The 21,235-nt window shown below is 36.2% G+C and overlaps 1 protein-coding gene across 1 annotated transcript in view; it reads left to right on the top strand.

Annotated features, from left to right (window-relative positions):
• Nucleotides 1-21,235, top strand: part of LOC122793370 (microsomal triglyceride transfer protein) — a 704,416-nt gene that overhangs the window by 62,661 nt on the left and 620,520 nt on the right. Inside the window, exon 2 of the mRNA XM_044061320.1 lies at nt 20,591-20,778. Within this exon, the coding sequence (XP_043917255.1) occupies nt 20,591-20,778 (188 nt within the window). The remainder of the gene's footprint in view (nt 1-20,590; nt 20,779-21,235) is intronic.

The following is a 21,235-nucleotide window of genomic DNA, read 5'->3' on the forward strand; positions in this document are numbered from 1 at the left end:
GAGTTCTGTAGCTAGCTAATAGTTGGTATGGGACCAGTCTGATGATTATTTAAACCTGAAGAAGCTCTAGTGCATCATGCTGCTTTACAGGTCTTGATGTGAGTCTCTTCTGGGTGTAGATTGGGTTACCGCCACCTTTTTCCCCTCATCACAGCAGCTGATTTAAACATGAGAGGCATCGTAGCTGGAGTGCAGTCCACCATTTTAAACCATGTCTCAGTAACTACACAGATGTCAATGTTCTCGAGGGTGAGAAGGGCTTGTAGAGAGTGAAGTTTCTTGTTTAGGCTCCTAGCATTGATGAGTAACACCTTCACATTTCCCTTTGCTTGTTTTGTTGTGTTGATTGGTTTATCAGGTTGGTGTTACCTTAAATAAGGCAGTATGGGGGTGCACAATGTCTTTGCCAGTAATCAAAAACCTAGAGTGGACAAATGCAGGCCATCCCTGGTGAAGCAGCGTGGTCTGTCGAGCATATCCTCTCAGGCTGACAAATAAGAGACCCCCTTCAAATGACACCAAAAAGTAAGCCAATTATTGAATTTAATTATTTTTTTCTCATTTTGCGATGTCATCCTTGCAGAAGATAGAATGCTTCTCAGTAATAAGCTCATACCTGCCTTGGACACATAGTCTAAAAAAATTAATGATTTAAAAATTGCTATTTGACATTGTGTGTTTTCAGCTTCACAGGAACATCTTATCACATATACACACCTCTCAACTCCTATGTCTTGGATATAGTGCTATGTTTTTAGCCATTGTTATAACCGTGGTCCTTGTAGATTTATTGAGTTTCTTCATAAAATATGACCTGCTAAAGAAATACGTTTTATTAAATAACCGAACAAAGCTTATATAATAATTCCTTATTACTAGCCCTATGAAATCTACCATATGAAAACATTCCATTCTGAAAGACAAGTAAGTGTCCCTCTTTCTGACCCTCTGTTATGATCTTTAAAGAACAGTAGTATGACTTATAATGCTCAGAGTTTTGGAAGTATGTCTTAGCAGTTATTTTACAAAATGTCAATGACACCATGTCTATGCCTTTCCACCCTGTGTTCAACAACTAGCTGGCTGAAACTTGTACACAACAGCCAAAAAATATTACTATGTTTTTGAAAGACAACAGAAAATGACATCACGCCCCTTATTAAGCATTAATTACTCCCATGGTTTACCTTTACTTATAGTTTCAGTGCAAAGATACCGGGGACACTTAATCAGAAACTAACATTCACTTCACATGTACAAAATATTACAACAGCATCCATCAAACAGTTAAAGTCAGCATATAAATACTCATATATGGTTTTCATAGAGTCCAGGAAGGTCCTGACCTGATTACAAATGATATTGCCCAAATCAGAATACTGCACACACACTTACTTGCACTGCATTCATACCAAAATAACCTATAACCTTCAAGTCACAGTAAACAGGATGCACAAATTCATATCCTTAGAGGCCCCAAGACAGCATCAATACTTCAAAAATCCACTGGTATCTAATAACTGCCTGGGCCATTCTGCTGCTTAACTGACACACACTATCACACATACACACACAGACACACACACACACACACACACACACACACACACACACACACACACACACACACACACACACACACACACACACACACAATGATCACATGTTGTAAACTGGTTCTACTATGAAACACTGAAGAAGAAACACTGAGGCATCAGAGACACCAAAATCTAATGACCAAAACATAAAATGAGCAAAATAAAGGAAGGTGTAAGTGTTTTTTTTTTCAGGGGCTAACCCCCCCTACACTCCGAATATGGGGAGCAAACCCCATCCTTTAAACTTATATGTAACAAATACGCAGCTGGACCAACTCAAAGAAGGAAGAAAGGTCTCAAAAGAAAGGAATCAGTGCTGATGTACACTTAGAGACCACAAGAAGAGTGACTTCCTATGGAAAGAATTGATTGGCATTCTGCTCATCAGTGCTGTGTGTTTTGGGCGACTGATGATTATATAATTTCACCTGGGCCACCTGCAGATATACCTTTGTAAACTTTGTGGTATATTACAACCGACTTCTCAAGTACTTCTAAATTTTACAAATTTCATTTCATTACCATGATAAGAGGTGTGCGTTGTTAATCTTTGAATAGAATTATTGTTGTTTTATCATTTACTAGTGTATCTATTGGTAGCTATTATATTTTGTCTGTATAATTCCACCAGTATGCCCTGTCATTATTATGTTATCTGCAAGTAATGCACTTCAGTATTGGGTTTTATAACTGCCTGAATGGCTGGGGTTCTGACTAAAAAATACCCCTTAAAATCATCATGACAGAATTATAGAAAACGTAAGACAACTGGGCCATGTTGGTATGTATGCCTTCCAGTACCAACTTTCATACCTTGCCTAGCTTTTTTCAAGGAGAGACAGGCCTTAAAAGACATAATGAGAAGAATGCGGTCTACACACGTGTTGGTATGATTTTGCAGCCTGAGGTGCGGATGTATTCAATCACTGATTAGATGTAGCTATGGGAAATCACCCTATATGAAGCACTGGTATAGGATGCACACATGGCAGATGTGGAAATTTTGGGAACTGTCTGGATGGTGCACAGATTATTGCAAATAATATCCTTTGATTTGTATATAACCTGGAAGCTGATGGAGTGGAATCCCTTCTGACTGACATACCAGATGATATGCAGTTGGGGAACTTAATGGCAATGTACTGATTCTCTCATCTAAGGTCTGAGGGACCCACATATTCTCCTTCACCATACCTCAGCATAACATCAAGGAACTGGCATAGGATTCATGAGGCAGACACCTATGAAATTCCTACTGTTTCACCTGATGTTCACTGGAAAGCCCCAATATCAAGGATGATTAATATTACTCAGACCTTAGAGTTTACTTGAATAGGTATTCCATTCATTCCATGCAACTTCATGTGAAGATGACACCTCTCTACAAGCTCCCTTATGGTGTCTCTAACCACATCATAACCTACAGTTATGTCTCTCTCTTGGAGGTGATAGTAGTTCAGCTATGGCCACATGCACTAGTGACACAGAGGCTAATGATGTGCACTTTCAAGGTCAGTGGCTGGGAGACTGGCCGCTAATGTGCAGTTCAGCTATTGCAAATACCTAGCATCATTGCATAAATACCATTGATCCAAAGAGCAGAATTCCAAGACATTACAACATAATTCAGTTCCAAGAAATGTAACTGAAGAGATGCAGGCAAACTGCAAACAGCAGTGTAAGATATCTGTGTGCTGATACATTCATGGAAATACATCATGTTGAGCACTGACTTTGTGAATGCCTTTATACAGTAAACTGTTTTAGTGTGAGTTTGGTTAATATATCAACTTAAGCAGAATGTTTCTTGAGTGTGTACTAATGTATGCTATAATGATGAGAAACTTCTAATAGTAATTATAGAAAAAGCTAATTCTTTAACTAATGTAGACTGCCAATACATCTACATCATTATGTCAACAAAAAAAAAAATATAAAATGCCCCATCTTTGTACCTATATAACAATTTGCTGGCTTTCCTCTGTAAAGTAATACTCATATCTTTAATGCATACTTTGTCAGTTTACAGTATGTAACACAGTACTGCATCTTTTCACCACCTGATTCAGATACAACAAAAGTCAATTATGTTTTCTAATTTCTGTTACATTTTTCTATCTCTTTTAAAAATCTGCTTGAATAGCTCCCCAAACATAAAAAAAATCTGCCTCAGTTTTTTTTAAATGGAAGTTAAAGTTAAAACAATTTGATACCTTTCCAAGATTCTTTTTTTTTTTTATTTTTATTTATTTATTTATTTTTTTGCATTCATACTGTTGTGGAAAACTCATTGTATAGTTCTCTTTTTCAGACATTCATCTGTAAATTGTTATTTTTAAGTATACACAATAAACCATAAATCTTGCACAGTAAAGTTAATAGGTTCAAGTGTTTTGATGACATGCAATGTGTCTCAAAAGAACAGTTTTTGTTCTTATGTATTATTCCTATAGTGCTTTTTTTCACCTCATATCACCTCTAATATCTCTTTTTTAGTTTCTGTTACATTTTGTTACCTTTGGTATGAGTGTCTGCCACTTTTTAAATAACTGAATCATATAAAACAGTTTGTGGAAGTAGTATAATTTTTTCTATGTCTTTGTGTACTTTGCTCTCTTCTCAACTATTCCCATGTTTAGTTTAGGCATGCAGGTATAATCTGCATGTCCACTTGCATCACTGGATCCTTCTGAAAGGTAACAGGTAATGATTAAATCCCCCTCTCCTATGATATGCTTACCATCTTGAAGTAAACTAACTTGACATTCCTCTAAAATATTGGATATTAACCTGTTCTCAGCTGGTAAACCCTTTTCTTAATTGCTGAAAGCACACTTTCTAATCTTAGTTCTGTTGTAGCTCATCCATTCTCTGTGGTAGTCAGAGGTTCTATATAGCCCTCAAGTCACAAGCCACATTCTGGATCACAGTGCATGTCCACTGTTTCTGAATTACTCTCCTCTTCATCCATGTTTCTCTCACTCTCTCCCCCTCTGTTACACTTGGAAATTGAAAAATGTTAGGGGAATTTCTCCAGTATCTTGCCAAATATCCCCTTATGACTATAAATGCTAAATCTGGTCTCCTCTGGATGACTAATCTGGTCTACAAAAGTAAATATAACAAAAATAAAATCTGCCACTATAGCAAATCCTCCCCCCCCCAAAAAAAAAAAAAAATCTTAGCTCTTCACTTCTACTCTTTTATAAGCTTTATTGATTTTGAACTATGGCACATACTCCTGGGGGGTTCATTCTTTGTATCCACTATCCTATCAGGAAAGACATACTTTTCGAAATCCAACCAGAAGTTTGTGACTTCGTGAATACCTATGTACTGTTCTTTTTCTTCAGTTTCACTTCTTTGCAAACCCATATGTCCCATTTTCCTCTGCTCATTTGAAGTAAAAAATAATTCCAGATTTAGCAACATCATTTATATTTTTTCTGAACTAACTCTTTAATTATCCTGGCTACTTTTGTCTGAACCCCTTTCGCCAGGTAGGTGTTCCTCTGTCTAAAAGGCCTGGATTACATTGTATAATGAAAATACTAAGTCAGTCTAGTTTATTTCTAATACTTTTATGATTAATCAGGAATAGTTCTGTGTGTGCACCTGTGAAGAAAAGTTGGTGATGGAAGTGGGGATTGGTTTAGCTCAATGTTGGCAGCTGCAGAAGTACAAATATCACTGGTCTTAATTTGTATAGGTATTTAGAGAATTTCACTAAATCAAAGACTAGCCAGTTTTTGTGTACTACGTTGGGTGGCATTAAAGAGAGGGGTGTTTGGGGGGAATAATTGTTATTTTAGGAAAACTAAAAGGTAATGTGTAGAGGAGAGAAAAGGTTGGTTGTAGTTATGGAAGTAATAAAAGTAGTGCTGCTTTATTTTGGTAACAGGAACTATGAAAATGTATAGAATGTGGGAGTAAAAAGGCATAAAAAGATAGTAGAGAGAGAGAGGAAGAACGTGCTATGGGAGTATAGCACTGACAAGATGCAAAAAGTGATGTAAGTAAATTAGTGAAGACAGGGTATAGTTTCCAGGTATATGGCTAAGGGGGAAATTGTTATAGGAGATATACTAAAGAAATAAGCAATGGATTTGTAAGAAAAATATAAGCTTGTATGAAAAGGTAAAAAGTAAACAAAGAGATCAAAATAAATTTACAAGACTGTATATGTATGTTGTTAGAGTGTGCTCAACAATATACTAAGGTTGAAAGTAATTTTGCTGCAATTATGCAACATAAATAATGTATAAGATAAAGCTTGCTTAAATGTAGAAATAGAGTTTAGCAATATGTAATCAGCATCCATACTAAATTACCATGGCTTGGAAAAGGAATCTGCTGAATGGACATTTTTCCCTTACAGACTCAAAACAGGATGTATGCAAGAGCAAAAATACAAAATCTGCTTTTAAAGAATGGACACTTTTCCCTTACAGACTCAAAACAGGATGTATGCAAGAGCAAAAATACAAAATCTGCTTTTAAAGAATGGACATTTTTCCTTACAGACTCAAAACAGGATGTATGCAAGAACAAAAATGCAAAATCTGCTTTTAAAGAACAATGACATGTTATTCTGCATGGAAAAACAGGATGGCACAAGAACAGATGTTTTTTATACAAAGATCCATATAAAATACAGGATGTTCACACTGTCAGAAAAGCTGATCTCTGACAATGTGTTTTCTCAAAAATATGTTTTTCTTCATAAAAAACAGGATATGCTTATCAGCATTGGCACAAGAACATATGCTCATATGTTAAGCTTAGTATTGTTTCTACAGGATAAGCAATTCTCAAAATAGAATACAGAACAATGTGTTTCCTCAAAAATATGTTTTTCTACATGGACATCAGGACACTGTTACAGGATATTCACACTGTCAGAAAAGCTGGTCTCTTACAAGGCATTGTTAAACAAGGAAGCTTAGTATTGTTTCTACAGGACTAAAACTGTATATAAAGAGCTGTATAAATCCAGCTATGTGAGAGGGATGGTAGGGACACAAGTCCTAAGGTAAATGTTATATCTCTCACATCATCTGTACTATATGAGAAGTAAAGTTGGAACAGTACTTTTAAGCTGTAACGTGTTTCCGTTTGATTTATTATAAAAAGTTATTGGTTACTGCTCTCTAAAGTTGATGCTGCAAAGTATATTCTCTCATCAGTGTATATTCTGCAAGTTTCTGTATGCAACAGACTGTGAATGCAAATATAACTAGACTTTGAATTTTAGCAGAATCCTGCCAGCAAGACTGAGTGTCTTAAGAACACTTCAAATCCATCACACCAAGCAGTAAGCAGCTCCATGTAATTTTTTCATATGTGGTGGTTGTATGTGGTGGTAAACAGTGATGTGGAGGAGTGAGGAAGAAATGAGTAGGAAGAGGATTGGGTCAGGTGAGCAGAGAGGCATGTGAAAACATTTAATGTTATGTTATGGTTATGTGAGCTGTGGTGTGGATTTAATGAAGAATTACAGTTTGCTCTGTTATACTTATATATGGAGGGGGGATAAAGAGAGCCATCAGAAGGTAATTAAGGTTTGGAAGGTTACTGTGTGAAGGTTATAGTGGAGGCAGTTAAAGACTGAATGCTATTAGAGGTGGAGTTATCATCTGAAGGTAGAAGAAACCACTTTGTCTTTAACAGGGAGGGTGTAATTCCTGAAAGGCAAGTTTAAAATGGATGTATTAAATTTGCTGAGTGTTGGGATACTTAGGATTTGAGAGTAAGAGGTAGATGTAGTGGGTAGCACCCCCCATAGCAATATGAGTCATCCAGTCTGTGCATGCACAGACCTGGACAGAGCACAGAGTCAAAATTCATGGAGTTGTACATCAAACAAGGGGAAAATTGGCTTAATAATGGGATCATAAGAATGTGCTGCTGTGGTCCACTCAGGCAGGGAGTTGGACTAATGGACAACATCAATAAAAATGCTACTTACAAGATAATGACTGAAAAAAGTTTTGTATCCAGTGGGGAGGCAATAAACAGCACAATAAGAAGCACACTCATGCTGCATTAGCAATTATACAGTAAAATGGAGGGCACAAACAGACTAGATAAGACTTGTATGCCAGGAATCCCAGTAGATGCTATGTCAATAGGGTGGAAGGCAGTCTACCTGTCAGTTAACTTGGAGACTGTTGTTAGTAGAGTTTGTCCCTAGCTGTCTTTAACCAGAAGAGTGAGGTTGTGTATACACAGAGGTACTATAAATAGGAGGAGAGGTATTCCATCAAAGAGTGAAAGGGCAAGTGCTCAGGTAGAGGTCAAAGGGAAAATTATATAGTATAGTAGGTTGCAGAGTGTCCTGCTGTACACGAGGAGAGGAGAAAAAAAAATATACAAATGAGCAAACCCATTCGGGTATTATCCACCTATGGCAGAAGGCATGAATAATGTTAAGAAGGAGATAGCACCATGTGCTGCAGGAGCATATTGTAATAACACTGAAAAACAAAACATACTGAAGAATTTATTGCAATTCTTACACCTTTATCACTGTAAATCACTAGGATTTTAAACTAACTTCTTTAATTCATCTCACAGTACCATGTGGTATTATGACCCACAGCACTTGTGTTGATGGCCTACTACTAACAGAAGAAGTGTAAATAATGCATTCAAAATAAATAAAGGGGGAAGAAGGAATTATCACTAAAATGAATGCATTAATGTACCATTTATACTATTTAAGATTTTGATTCCAGTGATCAAAAGCAAGGAAATTACATGGAAATTACAAAAATATTAAAGTTCTTTTGGCATTAACACCCTATTTTCCTGCTCTGTCTGCATGTCTAGTACTTTATTAGCAAAGACTAATGAATATTGAGGTATAAACAGCTACTGGTTTGGCTCCACTGGGAGACCTTTAAGTTGGTTGCATTGAATGCAACACAACTTTCAAAAAGTTTGGAACCCAGAAAGTATTGCATACTAAAGTGTAAGTGTCTGTAGAAATGCTAAAGAAGACAGTCAGCCTGCATTGCTTTAATACCAAATATCTTATCTGAGATACAAATTCATTCTGTCTTACCACACACTTAGTCTTGCACAAGTAGCTATGAAATATCAAATAATGTAAGAAGTAGTTTAACTCCAACATGCTAACAGCCACTAGAAAGGTACAAGTGCAAAACTATAGAGCAACATAGCAAACTCTGATTCATGTGTAGACCATAATAGGACTTCTGATATTATATCAGAGATTTCTGTATGCTCCAGCCTAAGATGTTGGAATTCTGGCCTTGCTGCTCAGCAATGGAGCCAAGGATTGGTGTGATTAGCATGTGTGCTATGGAGGCAGTAAAATGAAATTATGATATGAAGAGAACGTATCTAAGAGATTAGAAATGGGAATTTTAAAATGTCCTTTAGATGGTTTTGGCAACAAATAATGAACTCTTATCCAATGCATCAGTGCAGCCTTTCACAGATATTTGTAATATCACATATACAGTAAGCCATCACATGTCATGTTTACTTAAAAATATTTACTTGATTTGTGCAGGGTACTGTAGACTTTTGAGCTACTGTGATTGATGGTGCTATGTATGTGTTAATGATGTTATATTTGTCTTTATACCATCAAGCTATCTATGACATTCACTTTGTATGTAATATATGTATATTCTGCATATACATACATACATATATGTATGTGCTGAATTTCTTTGGTTCGTTGTACTGAATTGTGTCATTCACACTGTATATATCATCTATCTATTATGTTTTGCTTGGGCTGAGACTGGAACAAGATCTGTGTTATACCCCAGTTAACAAATTCAAAATAAATTAAAAATAAAATCTTTGGTGTACTGCATTCTTTTTGCAGTAAGAGTACATTGTCAGATATTTGAACATTTATTATTGTGCCATGCATGTGCATTTAAGGCAAAAACTAATTTGTGATCGCTGGAGTCAGAAATCAATTTGCTGGCCAGAGGGATATGTCATCTCCACTTGGACCTGAGAGTTTAGAGCAAAAGGTAACATCAGATTAGATCTTTCTCTTCCTACCCTGAGGATGTAGTTTCTTGCACAGCTTGTATATATCTCACCTTGAGTGTTTTATGGAGGCATTGGTCACCTATTCCCTGTCACTTAGCCTGTAAGCTATAGCTGCATGTTTATGCTGCTTAAACATATCTTAACAAAAGTAGTCATAAACATGAGCCTATTCTGATTAGCAGAAACTGCTTACTTTGGAAAAGCCCACAGGCATGTGCCAAAGTATGCTGAATGATATTGCTTAAGGGTTAGAGTACAATATTCTGCAAAGATTATGGAACTAATCAGTTAAACAATTATAGTTTCATTCCCTTCAGCTTCCATTGCCTAACTGTGTGACTGTGCAAGTCACTTAACCAGGCATTGCTCCTGGGCTAGTCTGAAAAAGGTCCAAGGAGATCAGCACTCTATTGTTGAAAAAAAACCCACAAATAAATAAATAAATAAATAAATAACCAAACAAACAAACAAATAAATACAAATAAAATAGTACTCTATTTGTGTACTGCTCTCTGGAGTAATACAGCAAATTACAGTAACTGAACAAGAAAAGAAGAAAAGCTGCATCAGTTCTTTTGGCACAGCCAAGATCCAGTTACAGCCCATCCAACACCTCAGAAAACCCTACAAAAACAGAAATTTTAGGATGCACTGAGTTCACATTTTAAAAACACCTTTGCTAGCCTGTCACATATATAATCATCTGTGGAAGTTTATATAACACAAATCAAAAATAACATCGTTACGTGTGGTACAAAGCCAAAACAGGGCAGAAAAGGGTACCGCGGTGGGATATTATCTAAACGACTGCACCAGAACATGATCATGCAATAACATTAAAAGAGCTGAGCATAGTACAAGAATGTGATCACAGAAGTTTGACAACAGTTCTCAGAGTACATTGAAGCATCTCCTGTGTCAAGAATTACCTATTAAGAAAGTGAAACTATGTAAAAGAGGAGATAGAGAAGAACAGTGCATGGCAGGTCCCATATGGAATGGGTCAGGGAAAAAGTCTTCATCACTGTAGAAACAGCCGCACGTCGTAGAAGGCTTTATGTTACTGTACACTATGGCAAATAATTACAATACTGAATTTTAATGAGGCAGCAGATAAGGTTTAATTCATTTGATGTAAGACTGAAAGAATGCTATAAGACATAATTCTACGAAAAAATGTCAAGATCATCACAAGATATATGTGAATGTGCAAAAAATATTGGAATGTTTTATTATTGATGATAGAATAGCAGAGATTGTAGAAGAAAAAGCAGTGGCCATGTACAGATACAACAGGTCTTTTAATGATGTATTCACAATATATGGCTCTAATAAAGTTTGAAAGACACTTTTAAATGTGCACATTACAAATAAAGTAAGCTTCAGTTTAACAGAGGCAGTGATTTCAGGTAGACTGCTATAGGCTAATTATTTCGGTTTGCTTTTACATCTGCAAAGTATTGTTGTAGTGTTGGGAAAATGGAAAGAACTAAAGAATATTATACCAAAGCATCCAGTGTAAATAATACATTATTTAAACATATTAAATTACCTGGGACTGCTTAATTGTTTTATGTTTTTATTGTTTGCACTGTTTTTAATGCTAAGAAGGAAGCCATGCATTATAATTTACTGTATTTAGAACATAACTGTCAAAATGTGCTAAATGCACATCTTCCCGACACTCACTAACAGTTTTTATTATTATTTTCTTTTAAAAATGTCATAATGCAACTTTTCTTATATAAACAATGTCTCACAAACTAGACATATCACAACAGAGTTATTTCAGTCTAAAGTGTGATAGATTCCATACCCAAATAAAAGAAAAAAAGGAATGAAAAATATAATTATATAAAACAAGAAGGGATGATCAAAATTACAATTGCCAGATTAAATTAATAAATATCAAGAAAATCTCAGAACGCAGTCTTGTTCCTGTACATCCTCATAAGACGCTGATGGAAGAAGGCAGGAAAAAAACTAAAAAAGTGAAAAAGATTCATGGTGGGGTGAGTAACGTCGAGTCTTTTCCTAAACATAAAGTGAAAGCCACCTCCTTGAGACTAACGTGAAGAAAGATATTTCTATTCTCAGATGAAAGTTAGCATAGTCAGTCATAGTATATTAATATAATTGATTAGTCTTCTCTTAATTGACAATATACATATTTGCTATATGAAACCTTCCAAACAGGACAAACTGAAAAACAAAATAAACAGAAGGCGGAGACTTCGGAGCAAGATAACTGCAGTAAAAACTTTTATTAACGTTAAACGTTTTAATCCTTTAATAAAATATATTTCTTCAGAACAAAAATATCCAAATGCACACATCCGGTATACCCTCAGGCCAAGCCCATAAATCAACACTGCATTTACATACACAATTAAATAATTAGGAATTAAAAACTTCAAAGCATTTAAAGTACCTACATCCTAAAAAACAGTGCACCTTAAGGATAGTCAGTCCAGTAAAATAAGCAATGATTATTAAACAAGAATAAAGATTTGCAAAAAATACAAGCAGGCAAAGGACATGCATAGCATAAAACACAATGGTTTATTTAGTAAAAAAACAAGTAAGTGCTTTTGCGTAGTACTCCTATGCTTCATTAGACATAAAATTCTATCACAAGCCTAAACATTTTAAATACTATTAAACCAGTCACAGCTAGCAACCCTTTTCCCTCCAATTAAGTAATTAGTGGAAACCAAGTGATTTAAAGTAACCTAACACCTTAGCAAATTAAATATATTTTTAGTATGTTCCAACCACAACTTATATAACAGATTTCAGATATAATAAATAAAACATATATTACAGATATTAAAACAGTATAATATACATCATACATAAACTATTATATCATGCTGTTGCAAATATACTGATGTTTTGGAAAATTTAATGCAGAACTACATAAACAAAGGCTGAAACAGTCCTGTCATCCACATAGTTAACTAAGTATACACCTTATATGAAAATCTTCAGGAACTGGAATATCTTTGGGATTGATATGGATTATATTGAGATTGTGCGGCCCAATCCTGTTATTGTATATAATAAAGATTTGAGTTTTAAAACAATATTGGAGAGGCCGAGGATTTCTAAAATGTGAGGGAAGGATGTTTAAGTGCAATAATTGTAACCAGTGCCAGTAAATTCTAGTAGAGTCTTCCTGCTATGTGTAGGGTTATGGAGAAATTGTTTTGCACCAAACTTTTATTGTGGTAGTAAGGGAGTAGTTTATTGAGCCCTTTGTGGATGTTGCTTTGAATTCTATATCGGCAAAACTAAACATTGTTTAAGGAAAAGGATTTTCCAGCACTTATATGATATTAAGAAAAATGATGACAGGAATGACCTATTTAAACATTCGAAGGAAAACCACACACATAAATTTAAGTTTATTGTTATTGACTAGGTCAACTTGGGACAATGGTGGTGGTGGGGGGCTCCATGTGATGATTATTTGCACTATTTAGAGCTTAGGTGGCAGTTGAGAACTAATGCCACTGTAGCCCCTGGCCTGAATGAGAATATTTCCATCAGTAGTATATTAACATTTTTTTTTTGTCATTTGTTATATTTGTACTGTTATGTTATGGAGCTTTTCTCCCCGGGCCTCTGCTGTAAAATAAAATAAATAAATAAATAAAATAAATAAAATTAAAAGCTGGATATTTTTTTCTCGTGAATAGTAGGATGTTCGAGCTACCTTGACAATAATGCTATGGTTATTAGTGAATGACTTATTTTATACTGACACATGAAGGTTTACTAGCAAAATCTCAAAATTAAAAAAAAAAATCCGTTTGGAGCCTCAAACAGTAATGCCAAATTCAAAATATCACTTATATGAAATGTTGAATTTACTGAATGAATTCAGCAGATTTAACATTTTCACCGAATATTGAACGTGATGTCCATATAGGAGCTCAGGTATGTGGAATGCCTGGGTACATGTCAGTCAACCGACAAGTCGGAAGACCGACATTCACTCCACCGACACATGAAAACATCGAAAGCGCAAACACGGACATTTAACAGGTAAGACTTTTAAATTTGCTAATCATGCCTACCACACATGCATAACACTGCCACACTTACTAAAACATGGTAGGCATGATTAGTGAATTTAAAAGTCTTACCTGTTAAATGTCCGTGTTTGCGCTTTTGATGTTTTCATGTGTCGGTGGAGTGAATGTCGGTCTTCCGACTTGTCGGTCGACTGACATGTACCCGGAATGCCTACACTTCACATCACGTTTTTGCAGGAGGGCAAGCCCCCCAGCACCCCCCGTTGGGGGCTGTGTCTGCCACACCCCTTGCTAACTATATATTCCAACTCAGAGATCGCAGTACAGGAAAGGGATGAATGTTCCAGTCCTCACTGTACCGTGATCTCTAGTCATTAGATCTAGTGCATATCAGTAAATGCACATTGGCATATGCTGATATGAACTATCAAGCATGTAATGGTCAGCAACACAGCAATCGGCCATTGTTTTCCGATTTCCCAACTGCAGAGAATATGAGTTCGAGATTTTGATAGTAAACCACACATAAATATATATACACACTGATTTTAAAGTAGTGGGAGAATGAGAAAAAATATTTTTGCTTTTGTATTATTTTTAAACAAATCTTTATTGTTGTTGAATAATCATTGCTTATTGTACTAGACTGACTAGCCTTAGTGTGTACTGTTTTTTAGGATGTGGGTACTTTCAATGCTTTGAAGGTTTTAATTCCTAATTAATTAGTTGTGTATGTAAATGGAGTGTTAATTTATGGGCTTGGCCTGAGGATATATAGGATGTGTGCATTTGGATTTTTTTGTTCTGAAGTCCATTTTATTAAAGGACAAAAGTGCTTAACGTTGCTCCAAAGTCTCCTCCTTCTGTTTATTTTATATTTGCTATATAACCTACAACAAATATCAGTGGAGAAAACAGGTGGAAGGGCTTAACAATAACAAAAGAATGTAACAACAGTATAAAGGAAAAGGGAGGGTATTATATTAATCAAATCTATCAAAAAGATAGAAAAGATTCAGTGAAACGTGGTAGCCTTTCACGAAAGATTATTAGACTATGATTTAGGAAGTTATTTTAAGAAACCATATAAAGAAATATGCAGATTGTATGGGATATGGCCAATGATAACTGGAAATATTAGAGAAGAAATTTAGGTAGGAAGAGGCATAAAGTAACGGTGCCCCTGGAGTGTGTCATTATTTGCACTATGCATGGGAGAGAGTTGTAAAGCATGTTAAAAATGCACAAGGTGTAAAGAGATCTAAGATAAGGGATGAAGTCAACTATTACAAGTTTTGACATATGCAGGTGATTTAATATTTAGGTTATAGAACAATCTGTGCAAAAAGCTAGTAAATGTATTAAGGTAAAATGTAGAGATTGGTTTACTAATAAATTTGATAAAAAAAATGATAACATCTGGTATAAGCAGTATTTTAAATGAGTATAATTTAGAGAGAAGACAAAGCATATGTACATAATCTGACTATAATACTTGAGAAACAACAGTGGGACAATCACAGCAAAGCACGTATATTTAATAAACAGTAAGCAGTATACAGATAAGCACTTTTGGACATGCCTCCTTCATCAGGTCAATACAAAAATATAAAATCAGTCTGCATATAAATACACTTCCAAAATAAGGCTAGTAACCTAAGCCATAGATTTCTCATATCTCTATAGATTGCAGAGAAATTGCATTTATTGTGTTTCCTCCCTTCAGTACATCAATCCATAGCTATACTATAGGAGTGCATAAGTCCTGTGATTTGTTCCCTGAGAAATATAGCATTGCAATATTGAACTCACACTAGAATATGCCGTATTTTAATGCAACCAGTCTTTTGGCTTAAGAGAAGATTTATTTTCTGTCTCTGCAAAGTCTAAAATCTGACCATCATTCACTAGGTGGTATACCCTACTAATACTGTTTGATACCTAACCTGCTAGCCTTACATTACCATAATAACCCCAAGTTATCAAGATTTGCTTAGCTTCAACCTTTTAAGGACATAAGACTGTAAAACGTATCTCACCATTTTCAGCATGGGCCTCTGAAAGCTCAGTCCTTTTATTTAAAACACGTATCCATAGAAAAAACATAACCCAATGTAACACTTCATGTTCCTTTTCTAATGTAGCCATATTACATAAGGACCAAGTATTTATCTGCCACTGTATAATTATACTTTCCTATAGAGTCATAAAAAGTTCATCTGAAGATGCCCAGTGAGTGAGCATAACATCACATTAGGGAGCTGCAAGTTCCCACCTGTCTTACTCCATGCTAGAAGGATTATAGGATCATTTGTTGCTAACTAAAACTATAATAGAGAACTGTAAAAAGGGGAAGAATCTAAGCATAGCAAAGATAGATTACAAAAAAATGTTTGGCATCTCACATTTTTGGGTAAAGGAATACTGAAATATGTATAAGATACACCCTACACTGATCAATTACGTTATGGCAATCATGAAACAGTGGCAAACCACTTTGCAGGTCAGTCATTACAAAGTGCAGATTCTTATCTCATATATGAAAATTCAAAAGGGTGATATTGCAGGGCGATTCTTTGTCACCACTGCTTTTTCTGTCTTGCCCTTAACCCATTAAAATGTTTACTGAACAGATTAGGCCATGGCTGCCAGAAAACAAGCTTGTTTAAAGACCTGTCATCTACTTTTTGTGGACATATTAAAACTGTATAGTTCATCAGATGAGGAATTGGTAGCACAACTGCAAGTGGTTGATATAAGAACATCATTTAGTCTTGACAGATGTGCAGAAGCAACATCTAAAGTAGGAAAGTGCAACAGCAAGAAAATATCAGTCTGGTACTCGCATGTGATATAAAGGAACGTGAACAGCAGGGAGTGTATAAATATCTGGGAACTGATGAAGTATAGAGAACAAAACATGAACAAATGCAAATGCAATTCAGTAAGGAATTCTTTAGAAGACTAAAAGTTATACTGAAAATTGGCTTGACATGCAGAAATAAAGTTCAAGGAGCTCTTCATGTTCTAACTTGCAGTTTTGGGGTGACTGACTGGCCCCAAAAGGTACTGGATCAATTGGACAGGAAAACAAGAAAAATGCTGCTTATCAAATGATATATAAAAATCAGTGTATACCAAGGTTATATATTCCTTGTTGGAAAGGAGGTATGGGCTTCCTCAAAATTGATTACATGTACAGATCTGCAGTCATGGGACTGCATACGTATCTGCTGACATCACCAGACCCAAACATAGTGAAAGTTTTGAAATTAAGAGAAGTCTAAGATGACTTCTCTGCTTAGTAGAGTAGAAGCATACCAATGTCAAGTGTGAATGGAAATTAAACCAGAAGCAGACAAAAATCAGGCAGCGACTGAATGTACTCCACCCCCCAAAAGAAACAAAACAAAAAAAAAGCAAACAAAAAAAGAAATAATATAAGGAGAAGGATCAGATGTGAAGGAAAGAAATGTGGAAAATGCATGGATATTGTGGTAAGTTTGGAGATCTCCTGGAACAACCTCATGCTGATCAGCATTTATTGCAGGAGTGGTTAAGGAGAGGTCAAATGAAATCAAAAAATGAAAGGTTAATAATGGTAGCCAGGATAGTGGACTTCATTCACATTCATTTACAAAGTCCATTCAACTTGTGGGCAAAACAGATAAATGCAGGTTCTGTAAAAAAATGACTGGAAACAGTCGCACATCTTATGGTCGGGTGTGATACACTCATGACAGAGGGCCTGTATACTGAAAGGCATAATAATGTGGCAAGACTGTTGGATTGGGGATTGTACAAACAACACTACAATACTGAAGTAGTTGAGAAGCATTGGAAACATGAACTACAAATCACTGCAGAAAATGCAGTTTATATTGCATGGGATCACCCATTACCAACAGTTCAAAAATATATGCAAGAAAACCAGATATAGTAGTGCAGGAAAAAAAAAGACAACAGTAGCACTGATCAATGAAATTTCTGTATCCAGTGATTTCATTGTTTTATGTACAGAGACACAAAGTCATAAAATACCAGGATTTGCAGGCAGAAGAACAGTGTGAAGGATACCCAGACAGTTAAAATATCTGAAGGAACAACAGGTCTAATAAAAAAGAATTTGCAGCCATATTTAGACAAGTAACTCCATATGAGTTATAGAAGGAGTCAGTTCTGGACACATTGCAGGTGCTGTAAAAACAACATTTAGCTAACATTAAAGACTGAAACAATACTGATTTCATGAACTTTAATCATGCCTTGACTTAGGAATGGGATGGACTCCTGTTATGGTATTAGAAACCCAAATGATTTTGAGAAATTAAACAGAGGGAACTGCAAGGTCCCACCTGTCTTATATCATACTACAAGGACTATAGGTACCCAGCAATTCAGAGGGGTTCAGAAGGTGGGGCATATCCTTCTGCCACTCATTCACAACTTCTCTAGATTATTGTACAATAAATAGAGTTAAAATATATAATATTTTCCCTAGAACCATTTTCATTACTGGTAGAATTTGTTCGACTGTTGCCAGTGACCTGACTAGCTAATAAAATGCTCACTTTTGTGAACCTAGAAAGAAAAGGAATACTAAGCACTTTACAGATGACAACATCAAACTAAATGAGGCAACTACCCATACACCAACATGAGACTAAATCCTTCTCATAACATTTGGAACTTTGATGAATTTGTTTTAAGTAGGAAGATCTGGCAGAACCATTTAAGTGCCTTCACCACCATACTCAATTCCACCTCAAGGTAAGTTGCCATAAAGAATGATAGGGTGCAAACTGCCTATCTGACCCCTTGAGGTAAAATGAGAGGATGAGACTTTGCAGTTAGTAAGACGATGTCTCTGTAGCTTAAATGAAAACCAGAAGGTGTGAGATACAGCCTTAATATTCCCTGACATGTTCCCAGGGTAAGTTTTCATAATGGAAATTCTAAGTGCCCACTGTGATGCCCTACCGTGAATCCCTATATAATTTTCCTAGTGCCTCAGTAAACATCAAAGGGGGTCTGATTTTGTACTACAGAGGGATAAAGCCCTAACTGTGCCCCAGACAATCTGTACTAGATTATAAGCCTGGTCATTGGACTGACTGGGTAGGGGAGGATGGGAGTGATTGTCCAAAGCTGGCTTAAACATCCTCCCGGAGGGGAAATGGCTTATCGCTCTGCAATGTCAGCATAAAGAGCCTGGAGAGCTCCATGCTGCATGCAGTGTGATGCTTGACTAGAAAGTTACTAATGTGCAGAAGTGTACTTTTACATCCCAGGGGCAACCACAGACATTGTAACTCTTCTGTATCTATGTTTACATTGTTCTAGGCCTGCCAACTCAACATAAAAGCAACTTGATGTGTTCCTACCAAACCTAGCAACATCTGTTTTATACACTGACTCGCAGGGACATATAAATCCTGTAGTCTGTGTTGAAAACCAATATCAAGCAGTAAATTCCTGAGTGCACTGGGTTCTTCACAGTTTAGAAAGTCTTTCCAGAATGCAGGAAGTGGATTGCCTGGTGAAGAATTATGAAAACTTAGCATCTACAAAAACAACAGCAGTGCAACTGAGAACATAACCTACCAAGGCATGCCATACTCCTCTTCACCCTTCTCTGGCTTCAAAGCTTTATACAGCCCTCTATCTCCTGTTTTGTGAATGGGAGGCAGAGACACACTTGCCATTGCGATCTACATTATTTGCCTGACAGTTAGGTCTTCAACAGATAAGACTCTGCTAGACTGTACCTCTTGTGTCACCCAAATGCACTGCTGTGTGAAGTCACTGGATGCAAAGATCCCTTTTTATGCAGGATCAAGTAGATCACGGCCCTTCCTTCATCCAGAAATCTTGGCTGTGTTTGTCATCTGGGTGAGACTCTGCACTCTCTCTGGGGTTCTCTCAAACTGTATCTCAGCCATTAATGCTGTGACACAGTGACACAGAGAATGAAATACAGTTATGGCATCATGCAAAAAAAGGCATGGTAATGGACAATATAATATAATCCTATGGTCTTCATCTCTATTCTTTTCCAGCTGTTCTACATCTCTTTAACTCTACATGCAAGTAAATAAAAGTCTTGAACGCTGGATAAAGGTAGGTCCACAGCCTTATGTCTCTGCCTGTAGTCAACAATCATCTTTTCCAAGCAATCCTGGGATGGCGATAATTAGTATTTAGGGTGTCTCCAAGGGGAAGAGACCTACTGAGAAGAAGACAAACTAGCATCCACTTTAAAATAATAGTGATATGCTCACTGGGTAAAGATCTGGACTCCATGTCTGAGGACAAATGCAGGCAGGCCTACTCATGTTATGATGAGAAACAACAAATCTCTCCTATCCTGTCCATGGAACACAGATCTACCTGGCCCATATCAACACACCTTCCAGTGAGAATCTGTGCCTCCTGGGATAGTAATCTTAGACCGGCATTGCTAGTATTCAACAGAGTGATCAGAATATTAAAATCCCTTCATTACTAAACAGCTTTATAGAGTTTGCTACATTATTAAAAAAACTTTTGATTTTTTTTATGGGAAAAATGGAAGCATTTAAAGGGAAAACAGGAATGATGTGTGTGTATGTGTGTGTGTGTGTGTGTGTGTGTGTGTGTGTGTGTGTGTGTGTGTGTGTGTGTGTGTGTGTGTGTGTAGAGATAGAGAGATATATACGAGATGCTAAATTTTGTTCTGTGATACTACTACTAGGATACATCTTTCCACACAGAATTAAAACCACAAAATGTACTGGCATCTTTGCAGAAAATTACTTGAGTGGCTTATTGGAGTGATGTTTTGTGTATAAAATGTGCATCATGTATATGGTTGCATTTAATATTACCTTTCACTGCATATTGTCTTGTTCTCTATCCTTCATATTATTTTAGAACACATGGCTGGACCAAGAGTAGGAAGTGAAAAACTTTACAAGTATAGTTATGTTACAGAGGTGTTAATGGACAGAGGCAAAGTTTCTGCAAAGGACAGTGCTGGCTTGAAAATATCTTCCAAAGTAAATGTCAACCTAGTGTGGAGAAATCCTAGCAACGATGATGACCAGCTCATCAAAATAATGGTAAGGATTTCAGATGCAGCTTTTATTGCTTTACTTCATTTAGAAATATAGTACCAAATGGCTAAACTGTATAACTATAACTCAGCAATGATTTTAATGCATCAAAGACAAACATGCTTTCTGCTATGTGTTTCACTGCATTATGGATACATTCTTCATATTATTGCTTATTAACTAAATAACTACCTTCAACCCTGAAATTAGCACAGAACTGTTGAAGCAGATGAAGCAATTGTGCTATTACTTAAACTAGCTCTTTGCATATTTTGCTGCTGTGACTATGTGGTGTGGCTGTGGGATTGAATGCTACATTTGTGCTTTGCACCCAGTCCCCAAATTATAGCCAGAATCATCAAGGCACAATTTGCCTAACAATATTCAGCAAAAACTGAGTTTCACTGTAAAATTCAAACTCGGTAAGATAGAATTTGTCTAAGAATATTCAGACAAAGCTGTG

Source organism: Protopterus annectens, chromosome 2.part0 (genome assembly GCF_019279795.1).
Source record: "Protopterus annectens isolate FY-2018-M chromosome 2.part0, PAN1.0, whole genome shotgun sequence".
Lineage (NCBI taxonomy): Eukaryota > Metazoa > Chordata > Ceratodontiformes > Protopteridae > Protopterus > Protopterus annectens.